The following is a 23,623-nucleotide window of genomic DNA, read 5'->3' as shown; positions in this document are numbered from 1 at the left end:
ATGAGGGAGAGTCCAACAATGTAAACTATATGAATAGGCACATTGCTGCGTAGTATTCGTTATCAAGGTGGATGGATCCTAGCTGTGGTCCTGAGTATGGCGAGTAGATGGCCTAAAAGTGAAGTGGACAAATGGAAAAAAGTGAAGTTAGCAGTCAAACCCACAGATATCCTGGCCTCTAACAAGTTGTACATTCTTCATCATACAAGCAAAACTTTCCTAAAGAGCTCCACAGCTCCTTCCAATAACCTGCATCATATTTAGCCGAGCAAACCGGCTAAAAAGCGCATAGCAGAATGTGAACCATGACATGTTTCCATATCTTAATGTTATATTTATAACACAAGAACCTTGGATATATAAAAAATAAATATATTCCAAACTTAAATTTAACAAAATGTATGTTGAATGACTTTGCATAGCAAGCTGTCTAAATGAGATCATCTCTGTGTCTAAGAAGAGAATATTTATTTGCTACCCTGATGGTCATTTGCTGGCTAAGAAAAAAAAAATGATGTGAGACCACTGATTGGTCATTTTGTTTAGTAGATGACAGCAGTTGCCTGATTAGCTTTTTTATTTTAAAATTTATGGGAAAAATTTAAGCAAGTATGCCCAGGTTTTACTCAATCCTAAACCAGGAAGCAATAAAATAAAAAAATAATACGGATAGTGAGGTTCAGACTACCACATATACTGGCATAATACACCTTTAAGGGGATTTGACCCACTGAAGTCAGCAATTGACCCTTATTTTTTTATTTGTTTCCACAATTCCACTGTGCCGCTGAGCCCCCTCTGACCAGTCAAGGCATGGACTCCACAAGACTTCTGAAGGTGTGCTGTGGTATCTGGCACCAAGACGTTAGCAGCAGATCCCTTAAGTCCTGTAAGTTGTGAGGTGGAGCCTCCATGGATTAGACTTGTTTGTCCAGCATACCCCACAGATGCTCGATCAGATTGAGATCTAGGGAATTTGGAGGCCAAGTCTTTGTCATGTTCCTCAAACCAATTCGGAACAATTTTTGCAGTGCGGCAGGGTGCATTATGCTGCTGAAAGAGGCCACTCCCATTAGGGAATACCACTGCCATGAAGAGGTGTACTTGGTCTGCAACAATGTTTAGGTAGGTGGTATGTGTCAAAGTAACATCCACATGAATGCCAGGACCCAATGTTTCCAAGCAAAACATTGCCCAGAGCATCACACTGCCTCTGCCAGTGCATCCTGGTTCCATCTCCTCCACAAGTAAGCAATGCACATGCACCCAGCCGTCCATATGTTGAAAAAAAAAACATGATTCTTCAGACCAGTCCACCTTCTTCCATTGCTCCATTGTCTGATGCTCACGTGCCCATTGTAGGCACTTTTGGTGATGGACAGAGGGGAGCATGGGTAGACAACATTGCCTGCCTGTGACAGTGATGCTTCCCGTCCAGATGCGCTGAGCAACTTCTATGCTCGGTTTGAGGCACAGAATGACATGACTGCAAGGAAGACCACCCCTCCTCCCAACAACCCGCTGCTTTGTCTAACCACAGCTGATGTGAGGAAAACTCTACACAGAGTTAACCCACGGAAGGCTCCTGGACCAGACAACATTCCTGGCAGAGTGGTCAGAGGATGTGCAGACCAGCTGGTGGATGTTTTCACTGACATCTTCAACACCTCCCTGAGCAGCGCCGTCATTCCAACATGCTTCAACCACCACCATCGTCCCTGTGCCGAAGAAGTCTTCAGTGTCCTGCCTACCGTCCCGTTGCACTCACACCCATCATCATAAAGTGCATCTAGAGGCTCGTCATGAGGCACATCAAGACCCTGCTGACCGCTCACTGGACGTCTCGCCCCAACCGCTTAACAGATGACGCCACCACCACCACCCTCCATATGGCCCTCACCCACCTGGACAAAAAAGACACATATGTTCGAATGCTGTTCACAGACTTCAGTTCAGCATTTAACACAATCGCTGGGCCTGAACACCTCCCTCTGCAACTGGATCCTGGACTTCCTGACTGGGAGACCTCAGTTAGTCAGTCCGGATCAGGAACAGCATCTCCAACACCACTTGTGCTGTTTGCACATGTTTACATGTGCACTTTATGTAGTAATGTGGAGTCTCTTGTAGTTCTGTGTTGTTTTATGTAGCACCATGGTCCTGGAGGAAAGTTGTTTCGTTTCAATGTGTACTAACTAGCTGTATATGGGTAAAATGACTTGACTTGACTTGACCTTTCTATCACAGCCAGCCATAACTTTTTCAGCAATTTCTGCTACAGGAGCTCTTCTGTGGGACCGGACGAGACAGGCTTAGCCTTCGCTCCCAACATGCATCAATGAGCCTTGGGCACCCATGACCCTGTCACCGGTTCACCAATTGTCCTTCCTTGGACCACTTTTGGTATATACTAACCACTGCATACCAGGAACACCGCATAAGATCTGCCATTTTGGAGATGCTCTTATCCTGTCATCTAGCCATCACAATTTGGCCCTTGTCAAAGTTACTCAGATCCACATCTTGCCCATTTTTCCTGCTTCCAACACATCAACTTCGAGAACTGACTGTTCATTTGCTGCCTAATATATCCCACCCCTTGACAGGTGTGATAGTAACAAGATATCAATGTTATTCACTTCACCTGTCAGTGGTTTTAATGTTATGGCTGATCGGTGTTTATATATATATATATATATATATTACTGCATAGTGCAATGTGATGAAACATCACCTATATAAGTTTATTGCTTAAATTAAAGGCCATGCAGTGATGTTAATCAAGCTGGAACAGTATTTTCTTGTTTTGTTTTGTTTTTTCAACTTTTTCCTTAACCTAGGTAACAGACTGCAGGTTTTTAGCAAGAACGTGAAAAGGTTACGTATAAATATTTTTATTTGAGAATTGGTAATTAAATAAAATGTTTACAGGATGACATAGCAGTGCAGTGGGTAGCATTGCAGCCTTAAAGCTCCACAGTCTCCAGTTCAAACTTGGGTAAATGTCTGTGCAGAGTTTTGCATGTTCTCCCCATATCTGTGTGGGGTTGCTTTGGGTTCTCCTGTTTTCCTCCCCCTCCCTAGAACATGCCAGTAGGTTCTCTTAATTGACCAGTTGCAGTGAGATGTAGATGACATTAATGTACCCCTTTAAAGCAAGCCTTTTCATGCGTGAGAGCTCTGTCTGCTGAGCTACTTGCTGCTGAGCAACATTAGACTAGAGCTGTCCTTATGTTGCCTCTCAAGTAGGACAATCCATGACCTACTGCTAGTAATGCAATTCTGAAAATTCAAAACAGTATAACATCTGTTTAATATTGCAATATATTGTTTAAACAATTATCAGCACAACTCTTTCAATCTCTTCACATCTTATTGGTTAATTGATCTTATTTGGTAAATTTAGGTTTTGTATAACTGAAGCCTGATGGAAATTAGTAGTTGTCCCATAATTCAAATTCATGAGTACATCAGGAATAAGGGAGAGACCTGTACACCAGACATCTCCCCTCTATTTTACCAAAAGGTCATGCATAACTCTGCAACATGCATGCTATATAGAACACATACTGTCCACACTCCTGGGAAAAATGGCATGGCTAGGATAGCTTCTCACAGATCGAGTTCCTCTGCTAGAATGCATACTTTTCTTCACTCACATATGTGTTATGGTTATTTGGGGAGGATCGCATATTCTGAACTCTAGTTTACTCTTTTTCTAGATAATGAAAAAGAAAGAACATGAACCTTTTACCTGATTTTCCCTGAAACAGCAAAAAAAAAAAAAAAAAACACTAGTTTTTCTTAGAACGGTTAAGGTAGATGTTAGATGTAGGCAAATACAGCAATACCAAGGTCAGTATAAGCAATGACAATGATTTGTATTTTAATTTGTGTGTGCACAAGTGTGATCCTATTTTTGTGTCACTTTGCAATTCTTGTTTAACCCTTACATTTATAAGTACACTATGTATGGCCTCTGAGTCCTAAACATTCTTTGGATTAGACTTTAAGCAATAAAAATGATCTGTGCAATAAAAATGATCAAAAATGATAAAAATCTGTGATGGTCTACAGTTCAATATGAGATGTATGAGAGAATGAGAAGGAACATAATATTCCTTATGACATGTCATGCCAGCAATATATCACTTTCAGTAAAAGGTCAAAATGCTGGCAAAATCCAGTCCACCTGATATTAAAGGTTTTAGCTTTTGGGAGATGGGGGTGGTTTACTATGAGTGGGAGATAAAAAGTGCCTATTAAAAGCATCTTCAAGCATTCCTTACCTGTTAATGGTCTTTTCTTCTCTTGTCCTGTTTCTTTTTTTTAAAGTTCAAAAATACACTTAGAGATAACAATCTGGTGAGGGAGGTGATGGGGACTCCTGCAAAGTTTAGGATGCCCATGGGGATCCCCTGTTCTTTCCTGTTTTAGAACTGTGTGCAATATTGCAGGCCTTTGGCCATTTGCCATAGTTGTGAGAGAAGGAGATGCTAGGGTATATAAACGCTAATCACTTAGACCTTCTATGTTCCTGCTTGCTTCATCTCTGGTAATCAAATAACCATGGCTACAAAAAAGGAGCACATAAAGGCACCATCCAAGACCTCTTCTCCAGTGCCACAGACCGGTTCTACACCAGGACCAGCTACAGATAAAGCTCCTTCTCCGGCACCTAATACAGCTCCATTAAATGCTGCTGCAGCACCAAAGCTGGTACAAAAATCTGATCTTGTTGCCATGGTGAGTTCATCAACTGCTGTGCATCTGAATTAAGAAAATCTACTTTTTAAATAGCCAAAACAAAATTGTTCTAATGTTAAAAAACATAATATTTAACCATATGTTTTAGATTATCATGTAGTAACACTCGTGTATCAGTTATATAAATTTAGCCTGAGGTGATCTTGAGTGACATTTTATTATATACTTTTGATATAAAATGTTCTCCTTGCACTACTTTTTTTCATTCATTCATGCTACAGTCTACATCTGACTATGTAATGTCAAAAAAAATGCCGCTAGGTGGACTGGCTAGACTTAATTCTATTCGAAAATCTATTACGATAAAAGTATTATTCAGAGTTATTTAGATGTTATGCCACACAATATCACAGGTTCAGGTTCAGCCTTTAAATTCTGGCTGTCGAGATGCTCTTAACTTTCCAAAGGTAATAGTGGTTGCCTGAGCATGCACTCTATGTGGCACTCAATTACTGGAGTATGTAGGCATGAATGATGGTCGATCTCACTTAGCATATGTGTGGAGTGTATTCCTACTACATCAGGTCTGCCATTTGGTATTTGTAGCTCATTGTTCTCAATTTAGCCCATATAATCCCAGGGGTAGCTGGCATGGCATCCAAAATATTAAGCACAATGAGGGAATGTTAGTGTTAGTGCCAGAGTGGGGAATGTGTGACCCAACAGGTGCCACACTATGACCTTCCTAGAAAACCAACATCTGCAATATAATGCCCACTTTGGATCACAGATGATGGTCAATCTCACTAAATACTGAGAACATATATGGTATGTGTTGATATTGTATATCAGGATAATTATGAGATGAGTGATGGAGATTTTTAGTTTGCCTGTCACTAAACCCATTTGTGGAAGAAGCTGGCTTGTAACATGAGTCTCACTCCTTGTTTGCAGAATGACTTCAGCTCTGAGCAAATTGAAGGTAAACAAATGTGTGTAAAGATGTCTGCTCTTATTAATGAATTTGTAATTAATTTATGTAAGATACACTTAGTTGAGATCTTGATATGAAGCCATAGATTATACATAGTGGACTTTTTCTTGTGCTACACCCCTGCAGACATCCGAGATACCTTCTCACTGTTCACTAAGTCAGCCAAGGGTGAAATCACACTTGGTCAGTGTGGAGATGTGATGAGGGCTTTGGGTCTGAACCCTACCAATGCAGACATCTTTAAAGTGCTGGGGACATCAAAGCCTGAGGGTAAGTTCAAAATTAATAAAGCAAGTAAATAAATGAAACCTGAAGAGACCATGAGGCAATAAAACATTTTCCTTTACGTACTGTCAAGTCAAAGTTACTCCTCGGGGGGGTGGGGGTTGGGGGTTGGGTGGGTATTGTGTGTCAATTTTCATAAGATAGTATGTCAAGCTAGCTGAATATATCACTCTTAATAAAAGGTCAAAATGCTGGCAAACTCTAAACATCCCTTCCCAGTAAATGGTCCTTCCTCTTCTCATTATCACTGTTTCTATTTTTGTTATGGACCCTTTCAGTGAAATGTTACAATATATATTTGTCCATCTTTCCATCTTTATTATCCAAAACCTGATCTTTTATTTCCACTCCATCTTCTGCACACACAGCTGCTACACACACAGGAGAGTCCACTAGCATAGGAAAGGTTTTTGTGTGTCAATTTTCATAAGAATTGTTTATAACTTAAAGTATCATTTATGTGATATTGTTTTATTTTAAGAAGTCAATGCATTTTACAGTTGTATTGCATTAAAAACATGAGATAGCCTGGCTCATTGGGTTATTCGAGTGAGATGTAATGAACTGAACATGCTGGTTGACAGTGGCAGACAAAACTACCACAATTAATCATGGTAACCAGGCAATCGACTATAAGAGAAAGGATGCTGAATGTGAGACAACAGCACAGAAATAGAGCATGTTTGTAGTTTCAGACACCATCAAAGACAACAAAAAATATCTGGTTCTACTGAAGTATGAAACTACCCATGTATTTAAGAATCTGATATTTTCTATGTAGTACTGATCAGAACCTTAGCACATGTCTGTCAATGGTCGTTCAGTAGTTGTGATTCTATGCTCATAATTGGAAAGCTGTGAGTTTAAATTCAGAGTTTGTAGTCTGTAATTTACTACAGATAAAAGTGTCTGCCAAATAAATTCACTTTAATCTGTCATGCCAATGTCTATTGTTAAAAGTGCTATACAAGTAAAAATGAATGGAACTGTTTCCTAAGATATGAGTGAAGTGTTTTGGTATGTCATATATGCACAGGCTGGCTCTTAACATCACTTTAAACACCACACTAAGCCACATGCTTCATTTAAACATAGCACCATTACACAGTTAAGGAGTTAAAGGTACTAGAGCCACAACCATCAACATTAAAATATTAAAGGGCATGAGCAGAGTTTATTGTATGCAGTCACTAAAAATAAAAATACAATCACTAGCATAAGGAATTTTATAAGTAAAAGTGTTATGTTTTGTGTTGCCTTGAATACACACACACACACACACACACACACACACACAGCTGTTGTGCTTTGCTGTACAATTTGAGCTTTAGCTTCCATGAATTGAATACAACACTGTATTTTTTTAATATAAAATACAATTTTCTGTGCTATTGTGAATACTAATTTAACAGAATTTTCTTTCTGTAAGACCTAGATGAATATCAAATCTACAAAAAAATAAATAAATAAATTATCCAAAGATTTAGGAAGCTGGGAATGTAGTGTAAATTGAAATGGAAAACACCTCATAGCCTTTAAAGAAGTCCTTACTGTTACAACAATGCCTCTACCCTTTAAATGCTCTTTTCAGTTTTGGCATTTCAATGTTGGGGCTATAAAAGCAGCATGAAGGCTCTAGATGAGACAGTTTTATGTGATCATCTTGTTTGTAACTAAAAAATCTGATGTGATCAAAATCTGTGATTTTGCTGTACAAAACTCTCCAAACTCAGTTCGATTTTGCTTCTCACTTTGGTGTTCCTGTGTTACAGAGCTTGACTCCAAGTTAGTCGACTTTGAGACATTCCTGCCCATGTTCCAGCAAATTTTAAAGACTTCGAAAAAAGGCAAATATGAGGACTTTGTGGAGGCACTACGCGTCCTTGACAAGGAAGGCAATGGCACAATCATGTGTGCTGAACTCCGCCAAATACTTCTCACACTCGGTACTGAACTCTGCCATGCAACATCTATAGAACACTAATCCTGTTGTATCATAGAAGTTACACTATCATAGATTTGCCAATGTCAAGTATATATTTTTTGCACTGTTACAAAATGATCCAAAGGTCATTCATCAAAAGCAAATATTAGTTATATTAATTACTCAGCTTATACTTATTAAGAAGAGTATATTTATTATATTTATTATTAAGAAAACAATGTTAAAAACAGATGAAATCCAATTTGTTTGATAAATAAAATTATTGACAATATCTATTTCAATATCCTGTTCAAACACAGTTTGCTTCCCTCATACTACAGAATATATTTCTTTCCATATTTCTGTGGTAATACATATATTTTGTGAAAACAATGTCGACTCTATATTGAAGTCAGTCTATATCTAAAGTCAATCTAAATTGCCTGCTATTTCTTATGTTAGCAATGCTACTGCTTTCAGTCAATAGATGTTCTTTCATTCATATTGGTCAGGAATTATGAAATCTTAAGAAATGCAATTTCACAACATTGCCTTAGTTTTGGATAATTGTTGAAATAATAATAAACATTCTTGGTAGTGGACTCATACTTTGGCCCCTACTGTAATAGCCATCCAGGTGCAAAACATACCACCATACATTACATGTATACTGTACATTATATATACTGCTTCTTTACACTGTAATTTCCTGTGCCAGGTGAAAGGTTAACTGTGAGTGAAGTGGATCGCATTCTTACAGGACAAGAAGACTTGAATGGCTTCATCAGCTATGAAGGTAGTCTAATGCTTAGTAGTTCAAATGTCATCAGTGGAAACTGTTTTCTCACCAAGCAGTAGGTTTGTTTTTGTTTTTTTGTTTTTTTAATGCATTTTCATTTTCTTTCCTAGCTTTTGTGAAACACATCATGGCAGAATGAATGACCGACTCAGGTAAAAAAAATAAAATAAAATAAAAAATCTAATGCTTATTCGAAGGCCCATTTTTACAGAGCAGAAAACATCCTTTTTACCTTCAGCTGATCAGCTAGATGTTTGAATTGAATTCTGCCTTACTTTTAGGGTGCTCTGGATAAAAGTGTCAAATGAATACACATAATTTAGTAAGTGTAACAGCCATTGCATGCTCTGAAGTGATATACTATAACTATTTATTCAATCCTATTTAGGTTGTATGGACCATCACATAATCTTATACACAATTTTGTCAGCTAACTCTATTGCTGTCTACACTCCTGAAATTCTGAACTGAAGTAGCTGCCTGAGGAAGACATCAAGTGTAAAGTGTATCATTCATCACGGACGTGTGCTGATTCAAAGGTCCTGCAAATTAATCAGCCCTGCATCAGGTGCCTTAAAATTTAATGGTTATAACAGAGTTGTAGAAAATGCTGTCAGTTTAAATGAGATTAAAAATATGGTTTAAACTATTACTACTGTTTTGGCATTTTTCTTTTCCTTTTCAGCAAAGGGAGAACAATTTAAGAACTGGTTCAAAGGTGTGACTATGCTGGTGTGTCTATCAGGCAAGAAATGCAGACAAGTTGCAGACAAACAAACCAGAAAGGACCTAGAAACATGGAATGCTTATAACAGCCCAGCATATACATTGAGTTGTCAGGTGTTTAGATTCCTATTTTGTACATAATTTGTATCAATGGACAAGGACACCCATGTCCAGATATTTCGGCAGTGGCCCATTCTCAGCACAACAGTGTCACTGACATGATAGAGTGGGTGATACAGGTACCAGTGTAGCAGGTTAAATAGCATTGTTGGGAGTTTTTAAACACCTCAGTGTCACTGCTGGGTTAAGAAACAATCAACCAACCTCAAATATCCAGCCAACAGCAGACCTGAGGTCAGAAACTGACACTGATGAACAGATAGACAAATTGTACATGGAAAAATTTGAGCTGTAATCTCTAAGAGTACATCTACACAGTGTAACAACACAGTAGATTCAATTCAATTCAATTCATTTTTATTTGTATAGCGCTTTTTACAAAGGTCATTGTCTCAAAGCAGCTTTACACAAACAAAAGTAAAGTGAAGTGTGTGTGTGTGCCGTCTCTGATGAGCAAGCAGGGCGACGGTGGCAAGGAAAAACTCCCTGAGATGGTGATAGGAAGAAACCTTGAGAGGAACCAGGCTCAACAGAGAACCCATCCTCATATGGGTTTACACTGTAGTGTGCGTGTGTGTGAGCACAATGTGTGTTGGTGTAGTCCATGGAAAACAGCTGAAGCGTTTTCGTGGCAGTATGAAGCATTGCCGGTGGACAGGTCCAGAGTGAAGGGGGGGAGGTCTGGATCACCGGCAGCTCAGGAGTGTAGCTCGGCAGAAGGAGAAGGAAAGTGGTTAGGTGTAGCTAAGATATTATTTAAGAGCTAAAAGGTATGAGGATTTTCAGATAGCCATTGTAGAGCTCTTGAGCGAGGCTCTTACACCCTCAACTGCTCAGCACTCTGCTTGAATTGGACTCTTCCTCACTTGTAAGTATCATTGGATAAAAGTATCTGCCAAATAAAATGTAAATTTAAAAATAAAGAAAAAGATATTTGAGAGCAACATCATTCCTCATGGGAGATGGATGCAGCTCTGACAGTATGATTGCAGTAGATATGACTGCAGTAGCTCTCTGTACACTTCTGACAGTTACAAGAGGAGGCAGTCCCAGGAAAAGGAAAAGTGAGGATAAAACTCTTTCACCAGCCAGGCAAACTCTAAAGCCTGACTCTACTGGAAAAAATCTTTACACTGTTCCTGGCTTGGCACTTTTTAAAAACACAACAACAGATGTTGTGTGAATGTAACTCTGGATTTATGGTAATTGTACACAACACATGTACAAATGAGTACGATCCACTGATCTTAATCTGTACATAAGCAAACTACATACAGTTCCTGGTTAGATTCCACGCCTCTGAAAGCATATCATATAGGCAGCTCAATATCTTTGCCTCTTTATCCAAATTTAAAAGGGGTTTAGTGGGAAAGCAACGGTTGCTAAGCTGCCACCAGGCACAAAAACAGGAACGTGGAAGTGAAGATGGAGGGACAATGACAGCGTAACAGGACAAGAACCCAGCTGAGTTTTAACAACTCGAAACGCAGAATAGGCTTACTATCATGGACTCCAATATTCAGACTTTCTCGATCTCTCTTTTTCTTAGAACTGAATTTATTCAATTTGTTCATATTTGCAAATAATTCGAAAGAAAGAAAGAAAGAAAAGATTGCATTGCTGTTAGTTGATCTTCTCATGAATGGGTCACATATACCACCTAGTGGTGTGCAGAAAGAAATCTATCCAGTTGTTTGAAGAATAATATGCTGATAGATGTTAATAAAGTTGGCTCTAAAAACAGAAAGGTTTAGCTACTGAATAATAATAATAACAATAATAGTAATAATAATAATAATAATAATAATAATAATTATAATAATAATAATAATAATAATAATGTGCACTTCATACTGTGTATGGTTGTGTGAGACCAATAAAATTTGAATTTGAAATCAATTCTTAATTCTTAGTATGATTTATCTAGAAATAATAATAGTAAAGTTAAATATAGGGAAAAAATGAAAATAAAGTTTAAGGACCAGACATTAAACACTAAGAAACTCTAAGAAGCCTTTTATCACAGTAACTGCAATTAAAACGGATGTACATATAAATATACATATTTAACTTTGATATAGCATGCTTTTGAATATATCTGAATATATTATAAAAGACTGTAATTTCAATGTTTTTTTTTCTTATATATATATATATATATATATATATGAGAAAAAAAAACATTTAAAAACATATATATATATATATATATATATATGTATATATGTATGTATGTGCAGTATGTATGTATGTATGTATAGGCTTCTGGTGTTGATGTCATCAGCTTCTAGATTGTTCTTTGACGATGTCATGTTCTCTACTGACCTCTACTGGCCAACCATGGGATTTTATAGTCAGCTCTAGACCCTATCACGTTGTATAACAGGTCTCATTAAGTTACTGAGCAATCTTTAGCACATTTCCATTACTTATTTAAACTACCCCCCCTCCCACCCCACCCCCCAACAAACCCCCACCTTGCATTTAGGCACACCCTATATTTAACCTTTTGACTAAATGCTTTGCGTATATAGTATGTGTGCACTATCCATAGTTCATGAAAAAAAAGGGCAGAGCTTCTCTCTCCTAATATCATAAGGTTAATGCTGTCCAGGTGCTCAGTGCGGTGACACCAGATTCGTACACCCTTATCTGGATATGCAGACACCTGCCAAACAGTGGAGCCCGGCCCTGAGACAAATCCCTTTCCTCAACTGTGGGAAAATAAAGTGACAGATGTTTTCCTGGGCTTATTTCCAAAAAGAACTGTGTGTGTGTGAGAGAGAGACAGAAAAATGGTGGTCCCCAGAATTCTCACAGCAATATGAATCACAGAAAAATCTCCTGGGATTTCCTAGCTGTGCAGAATTTCTCAGGCCAGTGAAGTCTGATAAATGTAAACAAAAGACTCAGGAGAATATATAAGGAGGAATGGAAAGAAGGGAAAAGATGGAAAGCACTGCTGTATCATAACCTGGTCATCTTTGGCTACAGGTCGACACTAAGCACCTGCTTCCTATATGTCAAAGTTGAACAAGTTCCGTTCAAGTGGAACATTATAAAGGCTTGGTGGCTGAAATCTCTTTTGGTCTTCAAAATACTGCATTTGTTTGTATTTAGATCTCAGAAGTTTCTATCTGACAATTCTGTGATTTTTTTTTTATTAGATGGAGCCATAGAGTTTTTACCTCCAATAAGCAGAATATTATGTGCAAAAGTCTTAGGCACATGCAAAGAAATGCTGTAGAGAAAAGACGCCTTCAAAAATAATGAAATTAAATGTTTCTACATTTTAAAAAATACTATAAAGAGCAGTAAACAGTAATATATGAAACATAATCAATATTTGGTGTGACGACCCTTTGCTTTAAAAAATAATTAGTAGTCTCAAGTACAATGTGTGCAGTTTTATTAGGAAATTTGCTGTAAGTGTTACTGAGCATCTTGCAGAAGCAGCCACAGTTCTTCTGGAGACTTTGACTGTCAAACTTGCTTCTTATTTTTGCAGCAAAACCCAGCAGCCTTCATTATGGTTTTTTTTTTGTCTGAAAAGTGTCTCTTATGTAATATGCTGCTTTCTTTACTGACATAAAAAAAAAATTCTGTAACATTTAATTTTGTGCTGGAAAACTAATGTTTGAAATCTAAAATGTTTTTGTACTGAATCAATAATGCAGAAGTCAAAAAAAGAAAAAATCTGTAACAAAGTTTGTACTAAAAAAATAGGGTGTCTAAGACTTTTGCACAGTACTGTATATTGACTTATTTTTAAGTAATACTTTTATGTAAAACTTAAACAAAAAAAAAAAATTAAAGTCAGGTCTTGAAATTCCATGGTCTTGAGATATTTCACAAATGTCTCAGCCTCACTGTGTTTGCAGTAATGAAATGACAAAACCCTCTCAGCCCAGCAAAGCAATAGACTATATAAACACAAAGGTATTTTAAAATAATGTATCATGATAACATTATAAACCATTATACAAGGTATGACAGTTAGTGAGATATGAACATTTAATACCGCCTTGAAGACTCAAAATCTAAGTGAATATCTGATAACAGCTCTGTGGTCACATTAACAATTCAGAGTCTGCAACTCCTTGGGATTTTTGTTTCAGGCTAATACACTCACATGCAGGCAGCATGTATGAGGGAATTGCCTGACAGCAGAGGACATATTTACTTCAGCATCCTTAGTTATTGGCACTGGATGTTTTGTGTTCTGGTTACGGGTATCATACTGGCATCTTACTGGGTTGGTTGTGAAGGCTCTTGACTAAGCTTTACCAATTTAACATCTAAAACATCTATCAGCACCTTGTTCTTCTGACCATTGTGATTTTGTGGTTCTGATTTGCTAGAAATTGGTTTGGACCACAGTGGAGCAACTTCTGTAATGCCTGGAAATTTAGGAACAGCTGTAGTCATGTCTGCATAGGCCACTTGTGTTATAACGAGAGTACTTCTAATACACAGAACCCTGACCACCATTGCTATCATATCCCCAAACACTAGTGTCTCAGAATCAAGTACAGCGTGATTCAGTTTGCATGGTTGGAGCCAGGAACGTCATCATTTTGGTGTGTACCAGGTTACATGTGCCCAGGACTTTCCTTCCCAGAGTTCCTTGTTATTCATATCACAGAGAAAAAAATTTACTGGAGTAACTTTTATGTTCGCTTGTTTGCATGAGCTTTTGGTGTTTTGGATTTATAAAATGAATATAGTCTGTAAAAGCACAGATCAGCCATAACATAACATAAACGCCTGCCTAATATTGTATAGGTCCCCCTTGTGCCACCAAAACAGCTCTGACTCGTCGAGGCATGAACTCCACAAGACCTCTGAAGGTGTGTTGTGGTATCTGGCACCAAGACATTAGCACCAGATCCCTAAAGTCTTGTGAGGTGGGGCCCCCATGGATCAGACTTGTTTGTCCAGCACATCCCACAAATGCTCAACCAGATCTGGGATATTTGGAGGCCAAGTCAAAACCTTGAACTCTTTGTCATGTTCCTCAAACCATTCCTGAACAATTTTTGCAGCGTAGCAGTGCGCATTATCCTGCTGAAAGGGTCCTCTGTGATTAGGGAATACCATTTCCATGAAGGGGTGTCCTTGGTCTTCAACAATGTTTAGGTAGGTGCGTGTCAAAGTAACATCCACATGAATGCCAGGACCCAAAGTTTCCCAGCAGGACATTACCCAGAGCATCACACTGCCTCCGCCAGCATGCCTTCTTCCCATAGTGCATCCTGGTGCCATCTCTTCCCCAGGTAAGTGACACACACACACACACACACACACACACACCCGGCCGTCCACATGATGCCTAATCTATCCCACCCATTGACAGGTGCCATTGTAACTAGTTAATCAATGTTATTCACTTCACCTGCCAGTGGTTTTACTGTTATGGCTGAGCAGTGTATGTTCACATGGATTTTACAGCTTGCTTAAGTGAGCAAGTTAATGACCAACAACTCTAGAGCTGTGAGGTGGCACCGCTACCCACTGCACCACTGTGCCACCCGATTTTAAAATTAAATCTGCATATGCTGACTATCCCTGATCATTTACTGATAAACTGATTTATTAAAATTAAAAGTGAGATCATGTTTATATACAGTGGAAGTTTATGAAGTAGGCATATAAATAGTCAGGAACCAGTGGGAATATGATGAGCAAATATGTCTATCCAAATATGTTGAGCAAAATCTGCAAAAACATTCCCATTTTATGGCATTTGGCAGACACTCTTATCCTGAACAACTTACAATTATCTCATTTATTGAGCTGAGCAGTTGAGGGTTAAAGGCCTTGCTCAAGGGCCCAGCAGTGGCAGCTTGGCAGTGCTGGGATTTGAACTCATAACCTTCCAACAAGAGGTCCAATGTCTTAACCACTGAGCCGTTACTAAAAAAATGTAACAATTTAAAGTATCCAACAAATAGCCACATGATACCGTGGCTGAGAAGATGCATATAGAGTATATGCTGTAAATAATAAATAGAAATTTAACTGTATGTGGTTTTACTCTCATTGGTTCTGACTGACTTTTCAGACGCCCTGTACTTGCAGAAAATATTTTGGTTGAGAAAGGCTATTTGTTAGTTATATTACCTCCAGAAACAAAACATGTCTTGTCAGATTGACTACACTGGGATGTGGGGAACATAATATAAATGTAAGTTTAAATGCATTATCCAGGTTTCTAGAATGTACTGACTACCAGTGCATTGAAGGCGAGAGCACATGGGTAATTGGAGCACAGCCGGGGATGTGCTTGTAGCGCCCCCGGCCTCCATCAGGTCACTGAAGGAAGTGCACAAGGCAATAGTGTGCGATTGCAGCTGCAGAGAGACAATAACGCCGTCGGCAGGGCAGGTAAGCCACGCTCGCTCATCTATTTCTGGTTTATTTCTTATTTTGTTGCATTCGACGCGGATAGATCAGGAATCACGCGTTTGTGAATTGTCGGGTTTGAAAAGCGGCACATGTTTTGTTGGGCTGTTTTTTTTTTTTTTTTTGCTTGAGGTTGGAGACTGTCAGGCCCCACATAAATAAACTATTGCTCGGAATAGCGCAGAACAGATCTTAAATTACAAAATGCAATAAAACGTCTATAAAAAGGGAAAGGCTTAAGAATGAACCCGCCTTTCCACATTATTCTCAGAGAGCCAGTGTAACGGTATTTATTATGGCACTTCCACTCCCATATATATAAATATATAAATATATATAAACATATAGCCTTGTAATTGACCTGGTTTTCTCCCATTCCGAGATCAAATGCAGTGCCTTTTCTTTGTTGTTGTTGTTGTTGTTGTTCGATTGTTTATTCCTGTTTTCCTGTCGTCTTTGGATAAATGAGAGCGCCGCCGTAGCTTATGTTCTTCTTATTGGACCATTGTGTGTTTTTCCTAATGAACGCCTCGCCATGCGTAAAAGCGTACAAAGCATCCCATCGGCGTCGCGTGCGCTCATGGAAACGTCTTAGACATTTAAATTTGCGCAAAGCGCGTTTCCGACCTGCCATCTTTTCTCATTTAGATGGCAGTGCATTCCCTTTGTCGGTTCGAGACGATTTTCTGTGACATCGCCTATAGCCATGCACCTGACTATGATCATAAAAATGGCTTGGCGTTGTCGAAAATCATAGTCAAAGCCATGCAAAATTGTAACCAAGTGATCACGGGCATGATTGTGTCTGTAGATGTCTGTACATCATTCATGAGGATGTGCATATATGAGACATGGAGTGCTCATTATTAAGCCTGTTATCCTGCACCCACATGGGCCCTAATTGGATTGGAGATGGGGGTGAAACAGGGATTGGCATTGCTCTCAATGGTTAGAGCAGACATCCTGATTTTGCAGCTATTCCTTCTATTGACAGATGACATCTTCATTGATTCCACTGATGCATCTTAAGCCATTGTTTTCCAATCCAAACCTCAAGGGACTACCATGTGGTCCACATTTCTGCTCAGGCACTTCTGCATCATGTGTTCATTGTTCTTCATTGCTTGGTTCAGGTGTACTGGGAGAAAGCAAATATGTCCACTGTCTGGAGTTTCTCGACAACTGGATTAAGAAAACATGCTTTAGGTAGTACCATATTTCGACCTAAGCAAGGACATTCGTCTGCATTTCAAGAGCTGGTGATCTGTTTGAGAAAAGAAGCAGACATTGCATGGTGGCATTACAAGTGTGTTCTTGGAGAAGGGACACTTTCTCAGTCTTCAAAACTGGTAGATCATTTACACTTACATTTATGTTAATTCGCTTGGCAGATATTTTAATCCAAAGCAACTTATGTGTGATATAATACAATCTGAGCTTCTAGTTGTTTGAGATCCTAAGTGCTGCACATCTGTAGTGCAAGTAAGTCCAAAGCATGGTCATTTTTCTGCTCATAAACAATTACTGAACCTGGGGAATCAATTAATGGGTTGAATCAGATGTGTTAGAGTCCTGAAATCCCCAAACATGATTGGACTCTGTCTTGTAGAGTTATATTTGAGAGTCTCTACTGAAATGGAATTGATTACACATAGAAATGTTTACATAAATCGAAATCAAAAGGAGAGCTGGGTGATTTTTTTTTTTTTTTTGGCCGGGACATGGACCTGCTGAATGTAAGTTTAATAACTCAGTAACTGAAAGCTGATGTTTGTTTTAAATATAAAGTACTCTATCATGATGTCAGTCAAAAAAAACAAAAAAACAACAACACCATAAAACCTGTTCAAGTGCCTTTATCTTGGTGTTCTACCTACATATTTAATGTGGAATGTGGAAGTAAGAAATAAGGACAGTATTTACTTCCTGGTTACACTATGGTTAAAGGCAATTCACTGAGATTATGGTTGAACAAATTTAGAATTTAGCAGTCACAGTCCCGATGAAAGCAGTAGTTGCTTGTAAGTCAAGGCAAGTTCATTCTGAGAGACAGATCAATAGATGATTTGATAGAATTTACATAATACGTGTAAATTTGCGATGTGAATGCTTAATATGATTCTTCATCAGAACTCAGTAAATGTACAAGCTGCACAGGAATTGAAACAAGCAAGTCAGTGCAAGAACATTCAACATACATGTGACCACATGCAACGTACAATTCATATGTACAATATATGACACGCTAATAGCATATGACTAAGAGTGTATTATATGATTCTTAAGACTATGCAGCTTGACTGGATTCTCAGAGTATGTATGATACAACACTGTTTTCTTGACCCTGTCTTTAAACATCCTGATATTTCTGGTGCCAAGAATCCCTCCCTCCCTCCCTCCCAGTGAATGTTTAGCCAGCTAATGCAAGTCATATACAGCACATTTCAGACCAGAAGCTTGAAGTATGGATTAATGGTACTTTTCCTGTTCTCCTGCTCAGGGCTTCCCAGTAGAGAATTAATTTTTAGATCCCACAGTCAACCCCATGTAATGCACACTTACTACTTTTTAGACAAAAAGACTCTATTCAGCATTGGCTTATAAATATTTACTACACCATGCGCTATTCCATGACCAGTAAGCCGTCTGCAGAAAAGCCTGCACTGATATTGGCAGGCTTTCAAAGAGAAGAAAACTTTTTCAGCCACTTCTCAAAGCAGCATTCTTGCATTGCATTGCAGTGTTTAATTGGAGTGACACAGGGGAATTAGGAATAAGCTTGTTACAACACCAGTGTCCTCTTCAGACAAGCTGGCACGGCAGGCTGAGATAAGAACCAGTGCCACAGGCATTGTGGGTCGTGTTGTTCATTATAAATGTACAGCTGCATAGACTTAAGCCATTAGTCCTCCCAACAGAACCATGACGAACCAAATTCCAGAAGTTCACGTTTATGGGATTCCACATGGTCCTGTTTCCCAGAGTGCCTTGCAGGGGCTTTTCAGGAATGCCACATCTTTCTCACTGCTCAAGCTTCTTTATTGTGTAAAGACACAACAGCTGTAAACTGGTCAACAAAAAAAGGACAAAAAAGTTTTCTCTACATGATGTGAATGCCTCAGCTTACAAAACCACACTAAGTGCACAGAATGGCAGAAATGGTAAATGCACATGAGTACTGAGGGACGTTACCACCGGTATGTTTGCCTTTTATTTTATATATTTAAATGTTCACTATCAGTGTAATGCAGTAAACACTGATTCCAGGTGATATTCTTTTGACAGCATCCTTTATTTGGGTAAAGGAGACCAGATAATGTAATATGGATTTCTTCCAAACACTGAATAGACATAATCAGTAGACATTCTGGCAACGTTTTATGGCAAAGTACTGAAACTGCAAAGCTGGCACAATTGTACCATTGGGCTATCTGATATAGATATATCACAATTCTTGCAGACAAATGATATTTATCATAATATTTATGATTTGTTAATAAAGTAGCAACAAAACAGTAGTACCACAATTAATAAACCAAGGGAAAATGATATCATATTCTTATTTAATTTTTCATCAACATCATATTGTCAAATATTGGCCAGCCCTAATTGTAGACAAACAGTCTACAGTCAACTGACTGTTCAAGCCTGTCCTGGCCATAAATACACAATGAGTCAGACGGCGTCTTGCTTAAAGCAGTTTGATATGCAAGTTCCCATTTAGGCATTTCTCTCATCTCTCCATGGACTTACATTAGAGCTACTGTGTAATTGGTTGCTTCTTCACAAAGCAGGGAGGGAGAGAGGATGGAAAAGAGGGCAAAAGAGATCTGGAGAGAATAGACAGATATAAGACCAAGGAAGGAAAATGATCCTGAGTAAAGCTAGGTCAGAGAGGCAAGGGCAGTCATCCATGAAGAGAGCATCCTGATCCTGCAGCATCCCCAATCACAAACACACACAGACTGCATACCCTCAGTGAGCATGGTTTTGCTGTGTAATTCTGGGTCAACAAAACATATAAACTCTTAAGTGGTACACCGCAAGCCCTGGTGATTCAGACTTAGCATCAACAATGGCACAGACATTTTAGGACAAAAGTTTTAATGGGCTAGTCATCACTAGTTACCAGGTGAGCTAGTAGAAATTTTGTACATTTTTTTCCCCCTGGCTGCTCAGGGCTCTTGGAACCATCTCTGCCTTATGTCAATGGTAATGGCATAAACCTATATTGAGCAGACGTTACCTAGGTCATGCATCATGATAATTATTTTACCCAGTATTAAATCATGTGATCATGATGGTAACTATGTCCAATTTTAGTATATACCGTACAGTGCCTTGCATAAGTATTCACCCCCTTGGACTTTTCTGCATTTTATAGTATTACAACCTGGAATTGAAATGGATGTAATTGGGATTAATTTCATGAATCTACACAAAATATCAAGTGGGTGGGGGGAATCAAAATGCTTTGAAAAATTATTTACAAATACAATATTTAAAAGTTGTGATTATAAGTATTCACACTTCTTGTGTTTCTGTGAATCCCCTAAATTAGGTCTGGTGCATCCTGTTACCAGAAGTGATATAATTAGTTGAATGGAGTTCACATGTACGCAATTAAAGTGTCATGTGTCTTGAGATTTCTATAAATACACCTGTTTCTGGAAGGCCCCAGAGTTTTTAGAGAAAAAAAACAGCATCATGAGGATAAGTCTGGACAGAATTCTGGAAAATTATCAATCAGGGTTCGGTTATTAAAAAAATGAAATCCCATGATGGAAAATGGAAAGTGAAAATTCCATTAAAAAATGGAAAGAATATGGCACAATCATGACTCTGCCTAGAGGAGCCAGGTAAGAGGGCATTAATCCAAGAAGCAACAAAGAGGCTAACAGGAGTGAATAAATATCCAGTCACAACTTTTATGTTTTTTTATTTGTAAGTAATTTTGCTATATATATTGATTTTTCCTCCCACTTTAATATTATTGGCTATTTTGTGTAGATTTGTGTCAATATCCCAATAAAGTCCATTTCAAGACTTCCAGGTTGTAACACTACAGAATGTTAAAGGGGGTGGATATTTATGCAAGCCACTGTATTAACTCTATTTGAATGTGAACTTCTAGCACTGAAATGTGTTTCTAGGTCAGTGAACATGACACTGATTTCACCCAGCAGTAAGGAAATGCAGGGATGGTTACATAACACTGTGCTATGGCTGTAGTAATGTCTGTTAGACTTAAATGTTTAATCCACAAGCCAGTATTTGGTAGGTGACCCATCTTATAGAATCATCCAGTCATGGTTTGTAATTATCCTGAGGTACTGTTCCTTGTCAGACACACCCTCATAGTAACACATGTCTATAAAACTGTGAAGCACAAATAACAGGCTGTGCAGCCATTTGGTATTGAGAGTTTGTTCTCACACACACTAACAAGCATTAAATATGTGCTATTTAAAAAACATGTCAGAAAAGCCACATTGCTACCATGTGAGTGTGCGTGTGTATGTGTACGAAAAACTCATATAAATCTTTTAGGGATGCTTCCTATACATATGCAGATCTGACTTGTGATCTGAAAAGGTGTGTGTTTTCCATGTGTAATGACTGTAAAATGAGGTGTGTCTTTCCAGTGCTGTGTCAACATCATTGTTTATCTAATACTTCACACCAGCCTACATGTCGCTCATGCGTTGGTGGGTTTGCTGAAGAAACAGAAGCTGGGCCAAGCCTGCATTCCTAAGCCATACTTATACACACTTGACACATTAAATACCTACCTTTGCCCTCCCCTCCAATAAAACACCAAACAAAGACACCTCCCTGTGTAAGTACGAGGTGATCTCCAACTGTCCTTGGAGACGAGTACTAAATCAGCAGGAAATGGCCGTGTCAGGTTTGCTGGTTTTTCGTGTACTGCTGTGGAGAGATGACCCTCGCCCTACCGTTGTTTTAGTTTGCTGGTAGATGAGTGGAAGTGTCAAAAACCTGATTTGGTTGCATGAGGGTTGACAGCAAAAGATCATCTCGAAACAGCCGGATCCTAGTGCAAACATCACGTGTTCTGTAAGGTTTGTGTATCGCGATGGCGTATGAACCAGGTGAGATTTTTCCCACCAGCCACAGAAATTTCTTGCAGAACCCAGGTTGTGTGTGCTCAATATTTCTTTGAGTCTCTTTTTTCCTTGTGTGACACATATCCTGTGTTTGGCTGGCTATGGAAATGGGGAGATGAAAAGGGGAATGAACAAGCTGTTTTCTGTTATAGGCTATTTCTTCATACACTGATGACAAAATATTCCTGCAGTTTTAATGATTCCACATCTCCCAGGGGAGCTTGGTCAAACAGTGTGTCTACTTCCCAAGGTAGTAGTCCTAATCTGGCACCCTCTGGAGCCAGGTGTCCCTTGCCTTGCCTGTCTAGATGGACATCTGTCTACAAAGTAAGGTTAAGGATAAGTTAAGCTGATCTCGCTCTGTAACAGGGTTCAGGGCTTAGTCATGGGCTTTCCACTTTCCCCTCACACAGCACTTCTAAGCACGTGCCCTGAGGGTAGCATTCTTTCTAATGGAGGAACTGCAGCTATCTTCACATTTCTGATTGCATGTCTAGACTTGGACTTGAATATATAAGGAGAGACACATTGAGCTCAGAGGGCAAATGGATGTACATGTCAGAGTTTGTCTGGAGGACAGGGCTGTCCATGTCATATTTGTGGGCCTGTGGCTGACGTGTCAAAGAAAGCAAGGGAGGAGGAACCGTGAAAAACGCATTAAGCAGGATGTATAATTGTTTTGTATTTCCAAATCTCATCCAGTCATAGGCTGCCAGCTTATACAAGACCTTCTCACCTCCACATGTAAACACATAAACCATGTAATTATCACATGCAGGAACAAAAATGGGGAGGACCATAAGAGAGGACTTGCGTATTTATGAGTACTCTTCTGTGTACACTTGATTGTATCCTCTCTAGAAATGGGAGAAGGTTGGTCGCTTCTAGGTATAAAGAAGCTTTAAATAGTTAATCGAGAGGAGCTCTTAGAAGGTTAAGTCATCTGACTATAAATCGTGAATATAACCGGAACTCCATTAGCATTTCATTCAAGCTTTCAATGCCATTTTCATTTATTTTCATTTGAATGCCACCAAAACGCCTATGATTTTAATAAAATCTTTGTGGATACCTGATCATCATTGAACAGTGCAGTCTATTCACTTATTTCACTAAATAACATGCAGTCATGAGTGGATTGACCTGTTTGTGTGTGTATTTGCTTTTACGATGAAACAGGCAGTCAAAGTTAAGAGGAAGTGTTGTTGGCTCTTGGTGTAAGAGAGGACACTCATTTCTGCTTGACTGCACTATTTTAGTGAGCATGTCTGAAACCTTATGCTGGAACTACATGTTGGCGTGTATAAATAGCTCAGCTTGAACAGGCCCGGGGTCTGTTTACATTACACCTATGATTCCAGCAGAAGATAACAAACTTTGTGAATTGATATTGATACAAGCGCAACATTCTGAGAACTACAGGGCCCATGGCTTAATGGCTCATCATTGTATAGAAACCTGGACTTCTATGGATTTTCTGCCTGTCCTGAGGTTATATTTATCTGGAATTTGACTGTTGTGCTTGGGAAGTGGGG

At 38.8% G+C, this 23,623-nt stretch overlaps 2 protein-coding genes across 21 annotated transcripts in view; both read left to right on the top strand.

Moving 5' to 3' along the window:
- The first annotated feature begins 4,491 nt into the window (after positions 1–4,491).
- zgc:163073 (uncharacterized protein LOC100037358 homolog) lies at positions 4,492–9,361 on the top strand. Its single transcript, XM_026915383.3, has 7 exons — positions 4,492–4,746; positions 5,662–5,689; positions 5,828–5,971; positions 7,759–7,932; positions 8,629–8,706; positions 8,820–8,861; positions 9,098–9,361. The coding sequence occupies exons 1-6, from the start codon at positions 4,570–4,572 to the stop codon at positions 8,846–8,848; spliced, it is 630 nt and encodes a 209-aa protein (XP_026771184.1). The 5' UTR covers positions 4,492–4,569; the 3' UTR covers positions 8,849–8,861; positions 9,098–9,361.
- Positions 9,362–15,828: 6,467 nt separating this feature from the next.
- The window catches only part of mapta (microtubule-associated protein tau a), a 30,485-nt gene continuing 22,690 nt past the window's right edge, over positions 15,829–23,623 (top strand). For 17 of the 20 annotated variants that reach the window (XM_053238528.1, XM_053238525.1, XM_053238518.1 and 14 more), the window contains exon 1: positions 15,829–15,942. The gene's annotated coding sequence lies outside the window, so the exon portion shown is untranslated. The other 3 variants (XM_053238515.1, XM_053238531.1, XM_053238516.1) reach the window with 3 other exon arrangements.

The sequence above is a fragment of the Pangasianodon hypophthalmus genome, chromosome 12 (genome assembly GCF_027358585.1).
Source record: "Pangasianodon hypophthalmus isolate fPanHyp1 chromosome 12, fPanHyp1.pri, whole genome shotgun sequence".
In the NCBI taxonomy this organism is placed as follows: domain Eukaryota; kingdom Metazoa; phylum Chordata; class Actinopteri; order Siluriformes; family Pangasiidae; genus Pangasianodon; species Pangasianodon hypophthalmus.
The sequence above is the reverse complement of the archived record's forward strand: the minus strand, read 5'-3'. Positions and strand labels throughout refer to the sequence as shown.

What these genes read in the sequence shown, in the direction of transcription:
- zgc:163073 (XM_026915383.3), top strand. Translation starts at nt 4,570, where the DNA reads ATGGCTACAAAAAAGGAGCACATAAAGGCACCATCCAAGACCTCTTCT. An exon ending in GGGGACATCAAAGCCTGAGG is followed by an intron (nt 5,972 to 7,758) that starts GTAAGTTCAAAA and finishes CCTGTGTTACAG; the next exon opens with AGCTTGACTCCAAGTTAGTC. An exon ending in TGGCTTCATCAGCTATGAAG is followed by an intron (nt 8,707 to 8,819) that starts GTAGTCTAATGC and finishes TTTCTTTCCTAG; the next exon opens with CTTTTGTGAAACACATCATG.